The following is a 24,674-nucleotide window of genomic DNA, read 5'->3' as shown; positions in this document are numbered from 1 at the left end:
GGCTTCTATTGCCTTGGTAAAATCCAGCTCTCTCTTCCTGTATTACAAATCATCATCCAGCATTTTTAGATCTCTTTTGGGATCTGACTTGGGCATGTTTACATCTACACCTTTACCAGTCCAAACTAGTTTGACCTAGGATTCCCTGGCTCAGATACCACATACAAGCGGAACACAAACAAGGAAGATGCACTTCTCCATGATTGAGAGAAGACCTTGAATTGTAAATGAGGCAGACCTTAGTATAGCTCAGGATTCCTGCACTGACATCCGGACACTGTACCTCAGCCCCAGACAGATGCATTGCCAGAACCAGAACCAGTTACTTTGGTGGTTTACTGTCTCCTCATCTGGCTGTGGCAAAACCAGAATCCTGGACACCCTTGTTGCTGTTAACTTTTGAACAGACCTACCATGTGAGCAGAGGAGTTGATCTGACCACTGGAGGATCTGCATGGGTCTAGGTGACTGAAGATACGGCACAGAGAACACCTTAAGAAACTACACTGCCCAAGAGCCACAATACCCCGATAGCCCTGGTAGCAAGACAAAGATGACAAATGAGCATTGCCTGGATGATGAAGATGCAGAAAAGCATTCCACATTGGTGAGCCTGCACTATCAGAAACCTCACAGGGAAACCTTGTATCTGTCCTCCAACAGACTCCGAGAGCCTTGGATGTTCTAAACCTTCTATTACTGGGGGGGGGGGTGGGGGCTGATGACACTTTTGGGTCCAGTGGGTGCCCTGGTGCCTGAAAGTTGTGGCTATTTTTAATATACAGCACCTACAGTTTTGTATACCCTGAGGTGCTGACCCACTTCTACGTATATCCTGGTAAAAATGGAGAGACATGTTTGGTGTACAACTCTTTCTACAAACATTTGGACAGTGTCATGGTTGGACAATTGTTAATGATCATAACAATCTTCCTTGCACTTGAACCCCTTGTCTGTGGCCCTCTGCAGCACAACAGTTATGGAGATCATGTTCAAGAAATTATAATTATTCCGTACCAAAATAAAAAATGATGTCAATCTATAACAGTCCAGGTTTATGGAAACCTGTCTAGTACATCCAAAAACCGATAGCAGAGGCTATAGGACCTGTCTAGCACACTACCTTATCCCTGTGTGCCAACCCCACAACTTGGAGTACCACACCGGATTAGATCGCCTAAGCCATAGGCGGGAATAATACATAATGTACCATCTTCGAAGAAAGAGAACTGGCAGGTGTCTCTGACTTTAATGAGGTATGCTTATTCAGATAAGGAGCGGTATGCGCGTCTATGTATCTCTTGTGTCGAGGGGTAGTATTGTATTTTGATACAGATTCCTACAAACAGTAGACTCGCACAGTTGTTGGTAGTTTCCAGCATAATTGTTTATCACTTGGTAAACTTTGTGTATCAGAATGATGGTAATTATTATACCAATATCAGCATTCATGATATAAAAAAAATAAACGTTAGGATAACAAAGTTTTAAGTTCTACTGTCTAAAGACTTTCCCCATTAATATATTTTAATTGGCGAGATACCTAGACAACATTTCTCAGGCACATATAGAGAAAACCAACTGGAGAATATCCTCTAAGATGAGGGATGAAAATGTGCAATTTCCTATCAAGTTCCAAGGTGTTTTCATCAATGGCATATGTTCAATGGAGAATACTTTTCAGTTTATATTAGAATTTGGCTCGTTCAGTTATCTCATCCTGTAAATGGTACAATTATTGGTATTATATTTTTAAGTGAATTAATGCTTACAGCAAGTATTACTAAGCTACCAAACGTGGGCATTCTAGTTGTCATTTTTTATCAAATTAATTTACATGGTTACAAATCTCTGACTGCTATGAAAACCAAGGACACACCCAAAGGAGCTAGTGTACCTGTTGCATCTATGAGACGATAGTGATTAAAAGAAGGATCATGGCAAATTGTTCATGATTGATGCCGCTATAGATTTGCTGTTGACCGAGTATTCATTTTTGTGTTCCCTGTGACCCCGTATCTTACATCTGTCTACTTCTGTTGGTGTCTTTAAATATTGGAGGAGGTTTACTTTTATATTTGAATAATCTTTGTAGGTTATTACTACATCAATTATGGAGAGTTTAGGAAGTAGAGATGAAGTGAGAGGGGAACCAGCAGAGAAGGAGACTCTCATGGGTTGTAGAATAGTATTTTACGTTCAGGATCTCTATTTATGAATATATTGCAGCTAGCATTCCCGGCTCTAGTTGTCTTTCCTAGTTCCTATGCAGTTGCACTTAAGTGCCCTGATTACTCAATAAAAAAGAAAGAAAAGTACTGTGTAGACAGGGACTTACTATTCACAAAATCCAAGGCTATATTAGGATGCAAGATCCTAGCTCAGAAGATTCTACCATAAGAAATAATGAAATCATGAGATGATTGGGGCTGAGATTTTCAGTGATGGTTAACCAGCAGATAGTTATCTCAAAGAACACCTAAGGCATGCTTAAAAAGCGAAAATATATTTTAATTAAAAATACATGAATGATGCTTAGTGAATGTGACATATCAGATTAAAGCCCTCATTATGATCTTGGCAGTCGAGCACTGCCGCGGTGGCGGTATGACCGCCGACGGCATGGCGGTGCTCGACCGCCATATAATGATTTGAGTAGTGAACTGGCTGCGAAGTAGCCAGTTCACTACCACCCACCGCCAGGGCTGAGTCGACCGCCGGGCCGAAGGTAGCCACCGTCGACCCGATGGTCGACCATAGACTGCCGGTGGGATAATGATCCCATTTCGACCAGGGATTTCCTGGCGGGTTAGAAAGCATACTGGTGACAGTAATTCTCATTCTTGTCAACAGTATGTGACAAGCCAGCCTCCCCCCACCACTGCCACAACCTACACCCATCCTCCCAAGCCCCTAGACCCACACCCACCCCCGAACCCATCCTCTCCCGATCTCCCTGTAGGCCCTCCCCAAACCCCCACTCCATCCCCCACCTGCCCCACCCCCATTCAGGACCACCCCCCCAAAAAAACATGGACGCATCCACACATGCACACACTCATTCAGACACATCCACCTCCTCCACTGACCGCCAGCATGGTGCCTGGCGGTTCACACCACCATCAATGGTGGTGTACCACCAGGCGTCATTATATGGCGGTCCTGCCGCGGTGGTGATCTTGGCGGTCCACTGTTTGGACCGCCGAGATCATAATAAGGACCTAAGTGTATATATTCATTGACGTACTAAATGGCATATTTATGAGAGCTTTGTTATGCTAGCACAATGCAACGTGGTACATACATGATGCAAACCTCTAGGACAGATTTTTGAAGCCACGCAAAGACACTTTCTGTGGCTTTGGCTTAAAAATATGGAGTAATGAAACACAGCGCAAATCACTGCATTGCATTACTCCTCACAAGGGAGGCTTTTCCTGGGTGTTGCCTGGGTGTTCCCACGCGGCTCCCATGGTTTTTGACGCATTCCTAGATTTATCAAACCTGGTAAACCTGGTAAACCTGGTAATGCACCAAAAAGATACGCCCCCCCAGGAGAGAAATACTGAAGAGAAATATCTTTATTTCTCCTTGTTACTTACTCGTTCTATGTGTGCTGCAATGTACCCCTTCTGCTTAAAAACATCCCTGCATGCAAAGCAGGCCCCCCTGCACCATGTTGCAAGGGTGCCTGCATTGGGGCTAGGCAGCTGATTGAAGGCCATCACTGGGGGAAAAGGACAGAAATGTGCAGTATACCTTAAAAATGGCACATTCCTGCACTTTCCCAGTGATGCAGCAAGGCAATTTGCTGTGCTGCACTGCACCACTATGCCATAAATATGGCCCTAAGAGTTCTGCAACAGGGTAGGGCACAAGCTCCATTCCTACCCACAAATTATTGGGAGTAGCGCCAAATTCAAAAAATAGGTTTGTCTACTAAGGGATGAAGCACCAATATATCTAGCACCAGAGACAAAGAAAATTAGATATTCGATAAAGCTTTGGCACCAGAGTCCTTCTATGACTAGGTGGTATATTGCAGATTTCCAAAGTCATGCAAAAGGATGACTGGGTCTTACCTACATGGATGAAAAAAACTTTGCAACCTGCGTCTATAGACCAACGTGCTCCACATAAGATACTCAGCTATACCCAACTGTGACATTATGAGATTACAAAATGGCTCTTAGCCGTGAGCGGGACAACTGTATTTACAGCATAGATTATACTGTTGATTACTGACTTCAGTGAACCTCCTCAATAGAACAAATAGATTTGTTCTTACACTGGCACGACAAAAACAGCTGTGGGGTTAGTGTGATATCCAGTTTCCACTCTAAAGAAAGCGAAGATTAGGTTGTTCGAGAGACATTGATTTTTATGCCATCTCCTCGAATGATGGAGTTGCACTCTTCAAGATGGCCAGACAAATTACAGTGTATTTTTATTTTATTGTAAGCATTTGCAAGATAGACATTACAAAAGGATTAAGTCAGTAGCAAACTTTTTGATTTACGTATTAGTGAAGACTTGGCTATGCTTACCCTACACTGGCCCATATTAATTGCAGAAAAGTTCGCAATTTTCTTCTTTAGTGATTGTCCTAAAATCTCTCATCTTTTTTTATACATTATCATCCCAGCATTGCTGCTGGAAATTGCCTCTATGCAGGGTCACCCCCAAACTCTATGCCTTCCTCCTCTTCTTTTTCTGACCTCATTATTGCTGGCTTTAGGGCTCTGGACACTTTACTACTGCTAACCAGTGCTAAAGTGCATGTGCTCTCTTCCTAAAAACATGGTAACATTGGTTCATTCCCACTTGGCATATTTAATTTACTTTTAAGTCCCTAGTAAAGTGCACTACATGTGCCCAGGGCCTGTAAATTGAATGCTACTAGTGGGCTGCAGCACTGGTTGTGCCACCCACATAAGTAGCCTCTTAACCATGTCTCAGGCCTGCCATTGCAAGGCCTGTGTGTGCAGTTTCACTGCCACTTCGACTTGACATTTAACAGTACTTGCCAAGCCTTAAACTCCCCTTTTTCTCCATATATTTCAGCCCTAAGGTAAGCCCTAGGTAACCCATAGAGCAGAGTGCTATGTAGGTAAAAGGCAGGCCAGGTACATGGGTGTTTTTATATGTCCTAGTAGTGGAAACCTCCTAAATCTTGTCTTCCACTACTGTCAGTCCTGCTCCTTTCATAGGATAGCATTAGGGCTACCCTTGTATAATGTTTGAGTGGTAGATTCTGACTAGAAAGGGCTAACCAGGTCATATTAAGTATTGCCAGAATGGTAATGGAAAGCCCTGCTTATTGGCGAGGTTGGATTTTATATTACTATTTTAGAAATGCCACTTTTAGAAAGTGAGCATTTCTCTGCACTCAAATCCATCTGTGCCTTACAGCCTGTCTCCAATCAGCGTCTGGGCTGGTTGACAGCTCCCTTTTGCATTTCACCCAGACAACCACAAACGTAGGACACTCAGTCACACCTGCACACATCTGATTACTGAATGGGTCTTCCTGGGCTGGAAGGGTGGAGGGCCTGACACTTACATTTCAAAGGATAGTGGCCTGCCCTCACACAATGGACTGCCAAACCCTCTACTGAGACCCTGGCAGACAGACCTGTACTGAAAGGGGACCTTGTGCACTTCAAGCCTTTGTGATGAGAAAATCGCCACACAGCTGAACCAGAACGACGCAGCCTGACTTCCTGAGTGAAGATTCAAGGCAGCGCCTGCCTTGCAGCCAGAAGTTTGATGCACAGCCCCACCGGATCGACACAGAGTCGATCTGGAATGACGCAGCCTGATTTTCCCAAGTGAAGAATCGACGCAGCGCCTGCTGCGTGACACAGAGTTAGAGGCCTCACCATACTGGATCGACGCAATGCCTGTGACTTCGACCCACTCGCCCAGGATTTCCACGCATCACCTCTAGGCATCAAAAAGAACCCTGCATCGCAGTGAGGAACCAAGATTGTGTGCCGGAAATCGACGCAAAGCCCCTTGCAGCGTGGAAAGAAACGACGCATTGTCTCTGCAGTGCCAGAAATTCAGACGCACACCCTACTTTTTTCACACATCTCCTCCTCTGCTGTGCGTGAACTTTTGACACAAACCAGATACTCTGTGTGATCAAGAGACAATTCTTGATTTCTAAGATTTAAGACTCTTTTTAATCTTGCTAAAGTGTTATCTAAACTTGTGGTTATTTAATCTTTATTGTTTTGACCTTATTTTACCCAGATAAATATCTTATATTTTTCTAAACCTGTGTGGTGTATTTTTGTGGTGTTTTCACTGTGTTACTGTATGGTTTCTTGCACAAATACTTTACACATTGCCTTCTAAGTTAAGCCTGACTGCTCAGTGCCAAGCTACCAGAAGGTGGGCACAGGATAGTTTTGATTATGTGTGACTTACCCGGACTAGGATTTTGGTCCCTATTTGGACAAAGGTGAATACCTCTGCCAACTAGAAACCCCATTTCTAACAATTGCCCACTAACTTAGGCTTTTCTGATCCACTTTCCAAGGATGTGGTAAATTCGGTAATGAAGTACTGTCATCGAAGTAGCAATAACTAATTTAAGGTTTGAGAATAACCTTGCATCTGCCCTTTAAAACACACTTTCCTGCTGTATATTCTAACTGTTGGGCTGTGTTATGATTAGATGTTAGTGTGATAAAGATTCCAAAACAATTACTATAAACAGTGGTCCCTATTAATAAGTTGATAACAGGCAACAAGATATCAACACAGTTTCAGAATAGTACCTTTCCATGTGGGATCCTCGGAGTCGATGGGGGCAGATTTAGTTGTAGAAGTATGTGGTGAACTGGCATTGCAGGAAGGAGCAGTCCACAATATGACTAGTGTGCCAGAAAAGGAGCAGTCAGAAAGAAAATCATTGGCACGTAACTGGAGCTACTTCATGCCGGAGATATAGATAGGGGTCCGCTGATGACCATGTAGGGCTGACCTGGACCCCTCAAAGCCTGTTTACAAAGGAAAAACTTACATTTCATCGTTGAATATTACAGATAAGTAACTTAGTTACCATAAATTATACAATGAAAACAAAAATGGTGTCTATCTTTGAATAGGACTTTTGTTCAGAAATCAGTCGATTTAGAAGAAGGGGCACAATGGGGAGTGTTTTAAACAATAGGGTTCTTCCTCCCATAATGATCTTTAAGAACCTGCTACCGATGAAAGGCAGATTGATGCACAATGGAATTCTCTAAGGGTAAACACTGCAAATTTGAAGATTTGTATTGCCACAGTGGTGCGTGCTGTGGAGAATAAGGACGAGATTTAGAACTCGGCAGACAGGTTACTCCCTCACAATGGTGATTGGTATCCCGTCCTATGAAATCTAAACCCATAGAATGTAATGGGATTTAGATTTTGGCAGACGGGATACCTGCCACCGTTGTGACGGCGTAACCTGTCCACGAGTTCTGAATCAGGCCCTAAGTTGGTAGGCATGCAGAGAGAGGGAAGGCTTCGGAGCAAACACTGAACAAGGTGGCCATGCACATTACTTCACTTCACAGGAGAAGGTGCACATGGATATTTCTTGCCAGAACTGGGCAACTGTAAAAATGCTGTTGTGGGTAGTGTTCTAAATATGTTTACTACGGTGAAAACTCTCAATAACGTATGCACAGGTGCCCAAACTGCATGTTCTAGAGGGTCCTGAAGTAACTCCCTGCATCAAGTTAGATGGCTAAATGGAGGGGTTGTTTAGTTGCTTGATCAGTGACAGCAGGAGAAGGGAGAACTGCCATCGTGATCCTACATTCAGATGAAGTCTGTGACGGGGTTATTTCGGAGGTGAGTTGGAAGGAGGAGGTCGGGTATGGGGATGCCCGGCTTCTCTTGTTTGCAGACATGTTGACCACTGAACGTGACTCTTTGTATGAAGGCTGTGCTGCACTTCCTAGCAAAACCCACATTGTATCCCAGAAGTTAAACCAGTTTACCTGGCGAAAGGATGTTGAAACGTTTATGGTGGGCATCAGAAATGGGCGTTTGGCTTACACGGAAGGTCAACGTTTGTCTTTATGCTTCCTGTTTGTGAAATGGGCAAGGAGGCTGCATGCCAATTTTCCTGACTGGTGAAAGGGACTTTTCAGGGGAGCTGGAGGATGTGGTAGGAAAGGCATGGACTCACATAATGGGGTGAACACCACATGATTATCTTTGTAGCTGAGATGCCCCGTACTCACTATCTCCCCTCTCAGGTCGTCCAGACCTCGATGGTTTATTACTCCTAATTTGTTTGACCTCATGTAATTTCTTGTTTTAAAATGTTAATTTTGGGGCTGTGGCATGACAAAGGTAGTGCCTGGTTTTGGTTGAATTATTTGATTTACCACACTATGCTACTAGTACTTTGTTTTTATTGTAATGGTTTTAATTAACTGAACAATAAAGCGGACAATGAAATTACTACTTCTGTGGCTTTTAACAAAAACATTTTAAACAAAGTGGCCTTCACTTCTGTAAATTTAGGGATTTGGACACTACTAATGATGCCTTGGGTGAAATTTGCAAACTATATGTAGCTCTCATTCTTCCCCATTTCACCAATTAAACAGCGTTTAAAGTGTCCCCATTTGTCACCCTAGACAATAGTAGGAAAAAACTTGTGGCAGCTTTTATTGCAGTTTTTTCAGTTACTAGAGCAATTATACTGATAGTTTTGTCCCTACTGGTTAGGAAAATGGGTGTGCACGAAACCCATCCACCTAGAACAACGTACTGTATTTCCATTTGCAATACTGCTATGTTTATATGATAATATTTATTATCCACTTTCAAAGGTTTCTGGAAATATGTTTGTTGTACTCTCTATTCTCAGCACGTTAGAGTTCCTTCTTCGGAAATATATGATTTGATGTCCCTTTAAAAAAAAATGTAATGCCTACACTGTTGTTACCGGTTTCTGTAGTAATTTTTGTATTTTTTTCTTTGAAAAAGTTCCAAGAAATCTGGTTCTGTTATGTATTTTATGAATTGGTGTGTTATTTTATATTTTGAATGTCCATTTCCTTGCTTTGTGGACCATTTTATACCCAATAGGCAATCTGCTTCTAGTATGTCTTTGTAAGAGGATGTACATGCTTGAGCATTCTTAATACATGTCTATTTTACAGCCATGTTCACTGTCCACTTTCGCTGAACTTCCTTGAGTGCCCTCCAGACTTAACCGAACATGATGCTTACATTGATGAGGCAGATTTATTTTACATGAGTCCGCTGGCCTGGCTCAATGCAGAGTTTTTCAATGAAACACTATTGCCATCACACTTGATTTTCTTCAGTGTACTGGAAAAGGTAAGGAAATGTTTACAGTGCTTTATATATGCGCCACAAGATGTATAGTTCTTTGGAATTATTAATACTCTACATATGATACAGGTAGAGTAACGGCCCTAATCCTTTCACAACTGTGTTGCTTGTCAGTTTATTCCTAACATTTCACACTGAAGAAAAGTATTGTGAGGATAATCTGAATAATATTATGTGAAAATGTAAACAACGTGTTGCAGGTGGCTTCCACAACTTGGGAAGTCTTTCAGAACATGCTAAGGATTGCAGATACTGAAGCAAATACATTTTAAAAGACTGCTGCTAAATTCAGACGTCCTTCTATTTGCATCCAGGGAGAAACCATCCAGGCTTTTGCATAATGTCTTGACCAAGAGATGGCTAATGTGAAAACTGAACAGCCCAGGATGGCACACAGCCATCTCCCCACCCCACCTTGTAGCACATCCAGAGCGAAGAAGTCCCATACTAGAGCATCACAACTACCGGTGCATGAACACAAGTGGATGGAGTACCAGACACATCGTAGCTCCAGATTGTGCTGGTAAGAGCTGGGAGTGGTTGTACTCCACATGTCCAGTACGTGTGTGATCGCAGCAGCAGATCAGATCCTGAACCCTGCTTCTAGCTTATGCACCTTAATCTGGTACACCTGTATAAGGGCGCATCAAATACCAGCCTCTGCACAGCCTGCTGCTTCGAAATATGACCCTGAGACTTCGTTCTTACGGGCCACTCCTCTTCTCTTAATACGATAAAAACTGCAGCCCATGGTACCAATTGGGAAAGTGAGGAGAGGAGTGACTTTCAAATGATCCTTTAACAACATTCCACACATGGATGAAACAACATTGACGTCTTGGCTGCTGTTCTTACTCTGTTTGTATGATGACCTCTCATGACCACACCTCTGCCCTTCCTGAAGGCAGGGATCTTATGACAGGCTTTAGCTCTCCCCTTGATACTTTTTTTTTCTTCTTGGGCAAGCTCAACACAATCATATCTACTTCAAAAGGCAATTGCTGTTCTGCAAGGTGGTGGAGATTTCCATGGCACTGCACGCTTCCTCTCTCCTTGACTCCCAGAGAGCAACTCTTAATTGTACACATGTGAAAACTACAGCCATTTGCTCCAAAGTAGGAGCTATGGATACCAGTCTGTTGAAAGTGAGATCGAAATTAGGTCAGTGAGAACACAGTTGGCCATCTTCCAAAACGGACTAACTATGGCTGAGATCTTGATGAATCGGAAGACGGTTTCTACAGCACATGACTTTGCCGAAGACATGACAGTTTTACATTAAGCTTATCTACATGGAGGATAGATGATATTTCTAATGTACACTTTTCGTGCATACTGGAGCGGTTCAGAAAAGATGTTGTAACCCTTGCTGCTGCAGGAGCTTCTAAGATTGAATGCACAACCCCCATTTGCGTTCCAGAGAGCACACCAGATCAGACCTAGGAATGTGGCAATGAATGACACCCACCTCCCCATAACTGCATACTTTGTGAAGCATGAACATGCACAACAGGATCCCCCAGACCTGCCCATAGAAACGGTCCATTCAACTTAGATGGTCACACTGTACACATCTCAGCAGAAATCATCATGAAAATAAAAGCTTTGCTGGCACTGAAACGTTGCAAATGGGACATTAAACATTGCATTCTGTAACAGTCCATGAGGTTGATCACTGTAGTTGCTGGGTCATAGGAATATTTTGAACCAGATGAACTGACCAAGTTCTAATACTATCTCACACTGACTTCAATGGAAATCTCTCCAGGCAATTGCCCATCTTAAAGAGAATATTCTCCACCAGGACACGTAGCCTGTCTACAGAATGAGCATGTGTGCAGAATGTCTCAATGATGCTTGGATACAAAAGACTTGGGTTCAGTTGCCGAGGCTCTGGTGAAAGGCTGTGACCAGTAACCCTGAAGCAGACAGTGGTTGATCCACCCACTAGACAACTGAACCCTATCCCGGAAAGCACATCTCAGCTTCTGCCCTCCCCAGGCTCCTCATCCTTTGCAGTCCCCCATCAGCTGAATATCAGAGTTAGCCTACTGCTGAAGGATCCTTATAAGTCTAGCACCCTCTCCTGGAATCCCAAGTCTAGTCAGATCTGTTATTTCCACACAATCAACAGGTTATTAAGCCTATGAGCTTTACTCCGCTTACCATAAATGAAGTAAAACACCATCATCCTAGTTGTCAATGGTGGCCAGGATACAAAAGTGCTTGGAGAAGTAACCCACAGCTTAAAGGTGAAGCCTAACCCCAAATGTCTACTATGTCGGTCTCCTTCCTCTCTGGAAGCTACACATTTTCACAACCTTTCCTGTCATCACTGTAGTACACTGGCATGCATAACACTACTATATCCCTCCCTGATTTCTTTCCTTTGTATTTGTTTCTCTTCCTTCGATATTGTAACCAGCTCCGACTGTCTCACACGCAACTAGAATTGCCCCCAGGAACCCTCAGGTTGTTCAATACAGCACACAATGTTTAGGCACGAGTCTTGCACTGCATCAAAAGAAAACAGTACCTATTATACTTCTGCTCTAAACAGGATGACAGCCCTCACGTAGGAAACTCGCCTTTCACAGGAGCCTGAAAAGCTAAAACACAACTACCATGCTAGACCCAAGATGTGTGGGGTTGTGATTCTTCCCAGGAAATCCCTACCTTCTAAGTTACAGAAAACGTGAATAGATAAGTAAGGATATATATGTTGGTAAAACTATCAAAATCTAATAGGTCTATTTTGGTTGGATCAGTATATGCCCTCAACCAGTCCGAAGCTAGCTTCCCTCTAAGGTTTCCAGAGTGCTTACCACATTTGTCTCAATACAAATGATGATTGGAGTCGACTGGACACTGGCCATGGACCTAGCTGCCGCCACATCTATACCTATGACATCCCACTTCTCATGTAATGTAATTGAAGATAATGGCCTGGCCAATGTTTGAAGACTAATGAACCCAACTGAGGAAAAGCTATACTTTCTCACTTGCGTTCATGGCACCTTGTCAAGAATAACTTACATTATTTTCGCACGTTCACTTTTGCCAAGAGTTGTTACTTATATAGCACGTGTACACTAACGGTGCTGTAAAAGATAACACAGCAGATACTTAATCAAATAAAATTACATTTTTAATTACTAAAATTGGATTAAAAAAAAGAATGTCAGCAACTCCTTTCCAATGACTAGAAAACAGTGACAAAGATATACTGGCAGTTTATTCCACTCTCTTGCTGTAGCCACCAAGAAGGTCCGTTCACCAAATGTGACTGTTTTGACCTTTGAAATCTGGGTAGTGGAGCACGAAGAATACGCTGAGAGAAACTGAACTGCAGTTTGAGGTCTAATGGAATTCTCGAAGCAGTAGTCTCAGCTCTTTCCTTCATACCCATCACCATTGCATTTGAATTTATGAGCTCTGTGACAAAACCATGAAGAATGAACAAACGCGTTGGGTTGGTTTCATTGTACTAGCATTCATGAGATTATGGAAGTGATGAAGATTGAATAAATTAATACGATGCTTAATGTTCGTGTACTTCCCCGGGAAATGCGAGGAGTGGTTTGTGGACAATTATAATTATATTTATATGTCTTTTTTTACCAAAACGACCGACAGGCTTCACAATCTTCCTCTCGATGTTCTGGAGAAAGGCAAAGATTACATACCATGTGGTGATCAGTGCTGATCAGTGTAAGGGAATTTGGCTTGGCAACGAGGACAAAATCGGAGTGGAGACCGATCCATCAGGCTATGGCGTGGTAGGCCTGAACAGGCCCAAGTAGGGCGCAGGTGCCCGAAAGGGCGTTTTCTTGATCCCAACGGTACTATCGGATCGATTGCAGATGGAAACGTGATCGAAACAATACCGACGGTAGACTAAAGTGAAGTTAAAGTTTCAGAGTCAAAAGTCTCAGAGCAAGAGAAAAACACATCCGAACCCGACAGTGGAAAGAAAACAATCTAACAAAGGAGTCGATGCCCATGCGCATTAGCACCGAGAGGAGTCACTCAAGCCTGTGACTCGAGAAAAGACTTCTTCGAAGAAAAACAACTTGTAACACTCTGAGCCCAACACTAGATGGTGGAATAATCACAGCATGTGTATCTACACATGCCACCGAACATACATACATACATACATACATACATATATATATATATGTTCGATGGCATGTGTAGCTGCAGATACACATGCTGTGCACATCCCGCCATCTGGTGTTGGGCTCGGAGTGTTACAAGTTGTTTTTCTTCGAAGAAGTCTTTTTGAGTCACGAGATCGAGGGACTCCTCCCATTTCTGCTCCATTGCGCATGGGCGTCGACTCCATCTTAGATTGTTTTTTTTCCGCCATCGGGTTCGGACGTGTTCCTTTTCGCTCCGTGTTTCGGGTCGGAAAGTTAGTTAGAATCTCGGAAAAATCGTCTGTATTGTTTGCGTTCGGTATCGGGTTAGTTACAACAGATCGACACCGACTTTTGAAGAGCTCCGGTGGCCCTTTGGGGTTTTTTCGATTTCCCCCGTCGGGGCCTGGTCGGCCCGGCCACGTGTCTCTTCAAGGCTGATTGAACGGACCCCATTCCGCTTCTGCCCAAAATGCCATAACAAGTATCCATATACAGATCAGCATCTGGTCTGTAACTTGTGTTTGTCGCCGGAACACAAGGAATATACTTGTGAAGCCTGTCGAGCGTTTCGGTCCAGCAAGACACTAAGAGACCGAAAAGCAAGGAGACTGCAAATGGCGTCGGCGCCGACAGGACAAGAGCATTTCGAGGAGGAGGAAGAAACATTCTCCATCCAGGAATCGGACTCGGACGAGCTCGATCCCGAAGAAACACCGAAAACCATGAGTAAGACGTCGAAACATAAAACTCACGAGAAGACAACAAAAGCCCAGGGGACGCCACCGCCAACAGGCCATGGCTTAACCCGAAAAATAGGTGACCGATCATCGGCACCGAAAAAAGGCATGCATGTGGCGAAGTCATCCGACTCCGGTCGAGATACCGCCACACAACAATCTCGGGCCCGAGACAGCTGCTCCGAGCAGATTCGGCACAGAGACAGTGGCACCGAAATGGAGACACAAATGGAAATGGAGACACCACGACGCCGAAAATAAAGAAGGTTTCCTCGGAGCCCAAAAAGGCGACCAAAAGGATTTCGATTCCGAAACATCCAGCCTCGGAACCGAAAACAGGTTCCTACACAGAGGAACAGGGATTGTCCTCCCAGATGCAAAGACATAAGTTCGGAGAGGAACTTGAATTTGTTGAGCCAGACTACACTCAAAGAAGGCTCCACATTCAAAAAGACACAGGGAAGATAAGCACTCTTCCCCCAATTAAAACAAAAAGAAAACTTGCTTTTCAAGAAAAGGACAAGCAGCCACAGGCAAAGGTGGCAAGACAAACAACTCCACCACCATCTCCACCACCATCAATGCACACATCACCGGTAGCCACTCCACCACTGATGCAATCCCCGACTCATACTGCAATGAGTCAAGATGATCCTGATGCATGGGACCTTTATGATGCTCCTGTATCAGATAACAGCCCAGACTGTTACCCTGCGAGGCCGTCGCCACCTGAAGACAGTACATCCTACATGCAGTTGGTCTCAAGGGCTGCTGCGTTTCATAACGTCACCTTGCATTCAGAACCAATTGAGGATGACTTTTTGTTTAATACACTCTCCTCCACTCATAGCCAATACCAAAGCTTACCTATGCTCCCAGGAATGATAAAACATTCCAAACAAATATTTCAGGATCCTGTAAAAGGCAGAGCCATAACTCCAAGGGTGGAGAAGAAGTACAAGCCACCACCAACAGACCCTGTTTATATTACGCAGCAATTAACACCAGATTCTGTGGTTGTTGGGGCAGCTCGCAAGAGAGCAAACTCTCATACCTCGGGAGATGCACCACCTCCAGACAAGGAGAGTCGCAAATTCGATGCTGCGGGTAAAAGAGTGGCAGCACAAGCAGCAAACCAATGGCGTATTGCCAATTCACAAGCACTTTTGGCAAGATACGATAGAGCTCATTGGGACGAAATGCAGCATTTCATAGAACACTTATCCAAAGAGTTCCAGAAAAGGGCACAACAAGTGGTAGAAGAAGGACAAAGTATCTCCAATAATCAGATACGGTCATCAATGGACGCAGCAGATACGGCTGCAAGGACAGTAAATACTGCAATAACGATAAGGAGACACGCATGGTTGCGTACGTCAGGATTCAAGCCGGAAATACAAAAAGCCGTGCTGAATATGCCCTTTAATGAACAGCAGTTGTTTGGGCCGGAGGTTGACACTGCTATTGAAAAACTCAAAAAAGATACTGATACCGCAAAAGCCATGGGCGCACTCTACTCCCCACAAAGCAGAGGCACATTTCGCAAAACACAATTTAGGGGAGGGTTTCGAGGTCAACCTACAGAAGCCACAACCTCACAAGCAAGGCCCACTTATCAAAGCCAATATCAGCGGGGAAGTTTTCTGGGGCAATATAGAGGGGGACAATTCCAAAAAAATAGAGGGAAGTTCCAAAGCCCCAAAATCCCTCAAAACAAGCAGTGACTTACAAGTCACACATCCCCAACACATAACACCTGTGGGGGGAGACTAAGCCAATTTTACAAACATTGGGAGGAGATAACAACAGACACTTGGGTACTGGCAATTATCCAGCATGGTTATTGCATAGAATTTCTCAAATTCCCTCCAAATGTCCCACCGAAACACACAATATGTCAAAACAACATATAGATCTTCTAGGACTAGAAGTTCAGGCATTGCTACTAAAAGAAGCTATAGAATTAGTACCAAAACACCAGAAAGGAACAGGAGTTTACTCTCTGTACTTTCTCATACCCAAAAAAGACAAGAGTCTGAGACCTATATTAGATCTCCGAACATTAAATACCTACATCAAATCAGATCACTTTCACATGGTGACATTACAAGACGTAATCCCACTACTCAAACAACAAGACTACATGACAACACTAGACCTAAAGGATGCATATTTCCATATACCGATACATCCTTCACACAGAAAGTACTTAAGGTTTGTATTCCAAGGGATACATTACCAATTCAAGGTGTTGCCATTCGGAATAACAACTGCGCCAAGAGTTTTTACAAAGTGCCTAGCAGTCGTAGCTGCACATATCAGAAGGCAGCAAATACATGTGTTCCCGTACCTAGACGATTGGTTAATCAAAACCAACACGCTAGAAAGGTGTTCACAACACACAAAGTATGTCATAGAAACCCTCCACAAACTAGGTTTCTCAATCAACTACACAAAGTCACACCTTCTGCCGTGTCAAACACAGCAATACTTAGGGGCGACAATCAACACAGCAAAAGGGATTGTCACTCCAAGTCCACAAAAGGTTCAGGCATTTCACAAGGTAATACAGGCCATGTATCCAAATCAAAAAATACAAGTCAAAATGGTGATGAAACTCCTAGGCATGATGTCCTCATGCATAGCCATTGTCCCAAACGCAAGGTTGCACATGCGGCCCTTACAACAGTGCCTAGCATCACAGTGGTCACAGGCACAGGGTCAACTTCTAGATCTGGTGTTGGTAGACCGCCAAACATACACCTCGCTTCAATGGTGGAACAGTATTAATTTAAACCAAGGGCGGCCTTTCCAAGACCCAGTGCCACAATATGTAATCACTACAGATGCCTCCATGATAGGGTGGGGAGCACACCTCAATCAATACAGCATCCAAGGACAATGGGACACTCACCAAAAACAGTTTCACATAAATCACTTAGAACTATTGGCAGTATTTCTAGCGCTGAAAGCATTTCAACCCATAATAAGCCACAAACACATTCTTGTCAAAACAGACAACATGACAACGATGTATTACCTAAACAAACAGGGAGGCACACACTCAACACAGTTGTGTCTCCTGGCACAGAAAATATGGCATTGGGCGATTCACAACCACATTCGCCTAATAGCACAATTTATTCCAGGAATTCAGAATCAGTTAGCAGACACTCTCTCTCGGGATCACCAACAGATCCACGAATGGGAGATTCACCCCCAAATACTGAATACTTACTTCCAGAGTTGGGGAACACCACAAATAGATCTATTTGCAACAAAGGAAAACGCAAAATGCCAAAACTTCGCATCCAGGTACCCACAAGATCAGTCTCAGGGCAATGCGTTATGGATGAGTTGGTAAGGGATATTTGCTTACGCTTTTCCCCCTCTCCCACTCCTTCCATATCTAGTAAACAAGTTGAGTCAAAACAAACTCATACTAATAGCGCCAACATGGGCAAGACAACCTTGGTACACAACACTACTAGACCTCTCAGTAGTGCCTCATGTCAAATTACCAAACATACCAGATCTGTTAACGCAACACAAACAACAGATCAGACACCCAAATCCAGCATCATTGCTATGCAAATAAGTGGAAAAGATGTGTGTATTACTGCCATAATAGTCAAATTCAACCCTTACACGCATCTGCCACAGACGTCGTAGGATACTTACTACATCTGCAAAAGTCAAAGCTAGCTTTTTCTTCCATTAAGATACATCTTACAGCAATTTCAGCTTACCTGCAAATTACGCACTCAACTTCTCTATTTAGGATACCAGTCATAAAAGCATTTATGGAAGGTCTAAAGAGAATTATACCACCAAGAACACCACCAGTTCCTTCATAGAACCTCAACATTGTCTTAACACGACTCATGGGTCCACCTTTTGAGCCCATGCACTCTTGTGAAATGCAATACTTAACATGGAAAGTTGCATTTTTAATTGCCTTCACATCTTTAAGAAGAGTAAGTGAGATTCAAGCATTTACCATACAAGAACCATTTATTCAAATACACAAACATAAAGTAGTTCTACGGACAAATCCTAAATTTTTACCAAAAGTCATATCACCGTTCCACTTAAATCAAACAGTAGAACTACCAGTGTTCTTCCCACAGCCAGACTCTGTAGCTGAAAGAGCACTACATACATTAGACATCAAAAGAGCGTTAATGTACTACATTGACAGAACAAAACTAATTCGCAAAACAAAGCAATTATTTATTGCTTTCCAAAAACCTCATACAGGAAATCCAATTTCTAAACAAGGCATTGCTAGATGGATAGTTAAGTGCATTCAAACCTGTTATCTTAAAGCAAACAGAGAACTGCCTATTACACCAAAGGCACACTCAACTAGAAAGAAAGTTGCTACCATGGCCTTTCTAGGAAATATTCCAATGACCGAAATATGTAAGGCAGCTACATGGTCTACGCCTCATACATTTACCAAACACTACTGTGTAGATGTGCTAACGGCACAACAAGCCACAGTAGGCCAAGCAGTACTAAGAACATTGTTTCAAACAACTTCAACTCCTACAGGCTGAACCACCGCTTTTGGGGAGATAACTGCTTACTAGTCTATGCACAGCATGTGTATCTGCAGCTACACATGCCATCGAACGGAAAATGTCACTTACCCAGTGTACATCTGTTCGTGGCATTAGTCGCTGCAGATTCACATGCGCCCACCCGCCTCCCCGGGAGCCTGTAGCCGTTTAGAAGTTGATCTTGAACATCTGTATATTTGTAAATATATTACTTTAAACTACATTATGTACATACGTATTCACTCCATTGCATGGGCACTATTACTAGCATATACAACTCCTACCTCACCCGCTGCGGGGAAAACAATCTAAGATGGAGTCGACGCCCATGCGTAATGGAGTCGAAATGGGAGGAGTCCCTCGAACTCGTGACTCGAAAAGACTTCTTCGAAGAAAAACAACTTGTAACACTCCGAGCCCAACACCAGATGGCGGGATGTGCACAGCATGTGAATCTGCAGCGACTAATGCCACGAACAGATGTACACTGGGTAAGTGACATTTTCCATATATATATATATATATAAATATATACACACAAACACAGAGTCAAGTTAGATAATTAAGAATTAAAATGCATGACCATGGGGGTTGAATCCTTCGTCCTTGTCAGCATCAAGCCGAGGAACCCTGAACAGCTGCGGCAGGAGGTCTTTCCAAAAGTCTCGAAGCAGTATCTCAGCTCTTTCCTTCATACTCATCACCATTGCATTTGAATTTATGAGCTCTGTGACAAAACCATCAAGAATGAACAAAAGAACATCTCAAGATCATATTTATGTACCTTACTGAAAACAAGGGCTCAGATGGAAAAGGAAGATGATGATGACGATTGTGAGAGACACTGCCATACCAAAGGGGAAAAAAAATAATTGGTACATATTCAGCTGCGGTCCACCATCAAACTCTTACTGCATTAAGTACACTATTAAGCTGAACAAACCAGCTTTGGAAAGAGCAGCATTTTCTCTGAACTCTCCTTTTCACAAATATGCTCTACTCAATCCCATCTGCAACTGTATCAATACGAACATGGCAAAAAAAGCACAAGCTCTAAATCTGCTGCCTTTTATAAAAATCGTTATAAACCCTAAGAAACTCACAGGGGTATCCGAGGAATTTGCCCCTCCCCCCAACCCCTTTATGGCCCTGCCGTGTTTCAGATGAAGAAAAGACTTAGCTCAGTGGCAAAATCACTAAAGAAGCAATACCTGAAGTTCTAACTGACCTTACAAGTCGCCAAGAGAAGTCTGTTTCCATAGAAAACTGTGTATACTAGGCAAGGCACAGCTTCTGGACTTTTTATATGAATCATATAGGAAGCAGAGACTACTGGCTATTCACCCTTCAACTCCAATAACCTCCTTTATAGTGGTTACTGACCTACCTTGCTGATCAATTTAGGCATAAAATTACTAGCGAAGATCCTGACAAATAGACTTAAGAGCATGATCCATCCACATCAGAAGAGGGTTTGTCCCTAAAAGATGTACACAAACCCACCATAGAATGTTGCCCCATCTGCTCTAGTGTAGTAAAGACTCCCCTGATGGAACCATCAACCTATCCCTATATGCAGAGAAAACATTCAACAGAATTAACTTGAGTTCTCTATTTTGAATGCTTGAGAGTTGGGATTAGGTAATGACTTGATATCTACAATTAATTTGTTGTACAATAATCCTTTGATACAGGTGAACTCGGGAGCCTCCTCTCTTCCACAGTCAGGCCGGACACAAGACAGGGGTGCCCTCTATCCATTCTGCTCTTCCTACTAGACTTAAAACTCCAAGCAAAAACTAATTGGCAGTCCTCTTCAGCCACAAGAATACACTCAAATGGTAAAGTAAATGTCCTGTTGTATTCTCATAGGTCTAGCTCAGTTCTCTTTTCTTTCAGGCTTTGAGGTGGAGTACCCCCGTGCGTGTGCCCCCGAGTGCCGTGCGCCGCCCTCCCCTCTCAGCCCCTCCTTTTTAGTAGATTTCCCTTTTCGCCGTCTTGCCGCTTTTCCCGCCGCTCCTACCGCGCTTTTCCGCAGTTTTTTGCCGCTCTTTTTTTGCCGCTTCCAGCTCCCCTGCCCGCCCACCTCCCGCCTCCCAGCTGACCCCGCCTCCCCACCTACCCCTTAAATGGCGGCCGCTGCGAGGCCGCTGCGAGGCCGCGCAGCGGGCGCGCCGCTGGCGCGCCAAAGGCGCGCCTAAGGCAAGCCCGTCTGCGCCCGTCCGCGCCTGGACCGCGCCCGAACCCCTGGCCCCCGCGCCCCCCGCCTGACCTATGACTCCGCCACCCTCGCCAACCTCAACCCTGGCCGCGTGCCGGGCTGCTACCGCGCCACCCCCAAACGAACCCACGGACCCTTCACCTGCAGCAACTGCCGCTTCACCTGCCTACGGACCCACACCGCCACCACCAAGAACGACGCCCCCGGAAGCAACCTCGAATGCATCCTGGTCAACACCCGCTCCGTCCACAGGCACGCCATCGAACTGTGGAACCTCATCAACTCAACGAACCCAGACATCGCCTTCCTCACCGAGACCTGGATGAACCCCTCCTCGGCACCCGACATCGCCATAGCCATCCCCGACGGCTACAAAATCATCCGGAGAGACCGCTTCAACCGCACCGGAGGAGGCATCGCCATCGCACACAAAAGCTCCATCAGCATCTCGACCCACACTGACAACTCACTTCCCGACGCCGAACACCTCCACTTCGCGATCCACATCGACCCCAAGACAACCCTAAGAGGCACCCTCATGTACAGACCACCAGGACCCCGCACCAAGTTCAGCAAAGACATCGCAGACTTCGTCAACCCCCACGCACTCTCATCCACCGACTACATCCTCCTAGGAGACCTCAACTTTCACCTGGAGAACCACACCGACAACAACACCACCGCCGTTCTAGACAACCTCGCCAACCTGGGACTGAAACAACTGGTCAACACCCCCACCCACTACGCCGGACACACGCTCGACCCCATCTTCTCCTCAAGCAAACACATCACCTTCAGCCACACCACCGAACTCACATGGTCGGACCACAGCTGCGTCCACTTCAACTTCAAGAAAACCACCGTGCATCACCACACCCGACAACCACCAAAAAGACACTGGAACCGAATCACCACAGAACAACTCGCAGCAACGCTCTCCCTGAACCAACCCACCAGCACCAGCAACCCCAACGAGGCCGCCAACAACCTCACCAACTGGATCTCCGACTGCGCCAACCTCCTGGCCCCTCTGAAGACCCAAACCAACACCAACAACCACAAGAAAAACTCCTGGTTCACCACCGAACTCAAAAACTCCAAGAAAGAATGCCGCCTCCGCGAGAAGACATGGCGCCTCAACCCGACGGAGGAAAACCTGACAGCTCTCAAGGACACCACCCGCCAACACCACCAACGCCTCCGCACCGCACGAAAAACAGCCTACCAGAACAGACTTGACAACAACGCCCACAACAGCAAAGAACTATTTGGCATCGTCAAAGAGCTCTCCAACCCGGACGCAGAAACCAACCCCATCCCTCCCTCACAGGACCTCTGCGACTCCCTCGCGACCTTCTTCCACCGTAAGATCGCCGACATCTACAACAGCTTCACGACCACCAACATGAACCCGCCCCCGGAAGCCGCAAACGACATCTCCACCATCCTCGCCTGGAACCCTACCACCACCGAGGAAACCACCCGCGCCATGAACTCGATCCACTCGGGATCACCCTCCGACCCCTGTCCTCACCACATTTACGACAAGGCCGACAACATCATCGCACCCCACCTCCGAGACGTCATCAACGCCTCCCTCACCACTGCTACCTTCCCTGAAAGCTGGAAACACGCAGAACTCAACGCCCTCTTAAAGAAACCTACAGCAGACCCCACCAAACTCAAAAACTTCCGGCCTATCTCCCTCCTACCGTTCCCCGCCAAAGTGATTGAGAAAATCGTCAACGCTCAACTCACCGCCGCCCTGGAATCCTCCGACTCCCTCGACTCCACTCAGTTCGGATTCAGGGCCAACCACAGCACCGAAACCGCCCTCATCGCAGCCACGGACGACATCCGAGCCCTGACCGACAAGGGTGAAACTGTGGCCCTCATTCTCCTGGATCTCTCTGCAGCCTTCGACACGGTCTGCCACCGCACCCTGATAGACCGCCTCGGCAGCGCCGGCATCAGAGGCAAGGCCCTGGAATGGGTCATCTCCTTCCTCTCCGGAAGGACCCAGAGAGTCCGCCTCCCCCCCTTCAGATCCGCAGCCACGGAGATCATCTGCGGCGTACCCCAAGGATCCTCCCTCAGCCCCACCCTATTCAACGTCTACATGACCCCCCTGGCAAACATCGCACGCAAACACGGACTCGACATCATATCCTACGCCAACGACACCCAGCTCATCTTATCCCTCACCAACAACCCCACATCAGCAAGGACCAGACTACACGACGGCATGAAGGAAGTAGCGACCTGGATGACAGACAGCCGACTGAAACTGAACACAGATAAAACGGAGGTCCTCATCCTCGGCCCTACCCCCTCCGCATGGGACGACTCCTGGTGGCCCCCCGCCCTAGGCAGCACTCCCCAACCGACCAACCATGCACGCAACCTCGGCTTCATCCTGGACTCCTCCCTCTCGATGACCAGACAGGTCAACTCAGTGACCTCGGCGTGCTTCAACACCCTCTGCATGCTCCGCAAGATTTTCCGCTGGATCCCCATCGACACCAGGAAGACCGTCACCCACGCCCTCGTCACCAGCCGCCTGGACTACGGGAACACTCTGTACGCCGGCATCACCACCAAGCTGCAGAGGAAACTTCAACGGATCCAGAACGCCGCAGCACGACTCATCCTGGACATACCTCGCCACCACCACATCTCCGGACACCTGAGAAAACTCCATTGGCTCCCGGTCAACAAGAGGATCACCTTCAGACTCCTCACCCACGCACACAAAGCCCTCTACAACCTCGGACCCAAACTCATCAACTCCCGCGTCTCCTTCTACACTCCTCCGCGCACTCTGCGCTCCACCGGTCAGGCCTTGGCAGCCGTTCCTCGCATCCGCAAAACCACAGCCGGAGGAAAATCCTTCTCTTTTCTGGCAGCGAAGACCTGGAACTCCCTGCCCAGTCACCTTCGCGCCATACCCGAACACCTCCCCTTCAGAAGGCAGCTCAAGACCTGGCTCTTCGAGCACTGACCCCCTCCCCCCCAGCGCCTTGAGACCCTTATGGGTGAGTAGCGCGCTTTATAAATGTGATTGATTGATTGATTGATTGATTGATTGAGTAAACTTGGAATCGACCAGGGTAACTGCTGAAGGTTAATGCTTCAATTGTAAGCAGAGTAGACTCAGTTAATTGGGTATCCTTGTTAATAGAGGCCTTGAGCAGTTGGTTGAAGACAACCTATGTCCAGTAATAACCCAAAAAGTTGCTTTATTATGTGCTGCGGTCTCGGTTGTAGGTGCCATAGGGTTGTAAAGATAATGGTGCCTCCATGTTTTATTTAACTATAGTTTCAGAATGCTGCTCCTGACAAAGAAATTATTACTCTAAATAGACCTAGAGAATCAATTATCTGAGCCAACAGCTGATGGCCTTTGAGTTACAGGCTGAATCACTTTCTGGTGGGCTCAGTTTGCCCCATATAACTGTTAATCACCGGGCAGATCAGTAGTCCCATCTGGCTCGCTTTCTACTTCATGATACTCCCCGTCTTTTGCTGGTCACAGAAAAGGACTTATTAGATGGCACTACTGGGATGATTCATGTGTACCTTGCCAAATCCCCCTAAGTGGTGTCAGGAAACCATATTATCCAACCCATAGTCA

At 45.4% G+C, this 24,674-nt stretch overlaps 1 protein-coding gene across 1 annotated transcript in view; it reads left to right on the top strand.

The window, feature by feature from the left end:
* The window catches only part of PIGB (phosphatidylinositol glycan anchor biosynthesis class B), a 188,844-nt gene that overhangs the window by 131,063 nt on the left and 33,107 nt on the right, over positions 1 to 24,674 (top strand). The window contains exon 11 of the mRNA XM_069222435.1: positions 9,177 to 9,357. Within this exon, the coding sequence (XP_069078536.1) occupies positions 9,177 to 9,357 (181 nt within the window). The remainder of the gene's footprint in view (positions 1 to 9,176; positions 9,358 to 24,674) is intronic.

The sequence above is a fragment of the Pleurodeles waltl genome, chromosome 3_1 (assembly GCF_031143425.1).
Source record: "Pleurodeles waltl isolate 20211129_DDA chromosome 3_1, aPleWal1.hap1.20221129, whole genome shotgun sequence".
NCBI classification, from domain to species: domain Eukaryota; kingdom Metazoa; phylum Chordata; class Amphibia; order Caudata; family Salamandridae; genus Pleurodeles; species Pleurodeles waltl.
The sequence above is the reverse complement of the archived record's forward strand: the minus strand, read 5'-3'. Positions and strand labels throughout refer to the sequence as shown.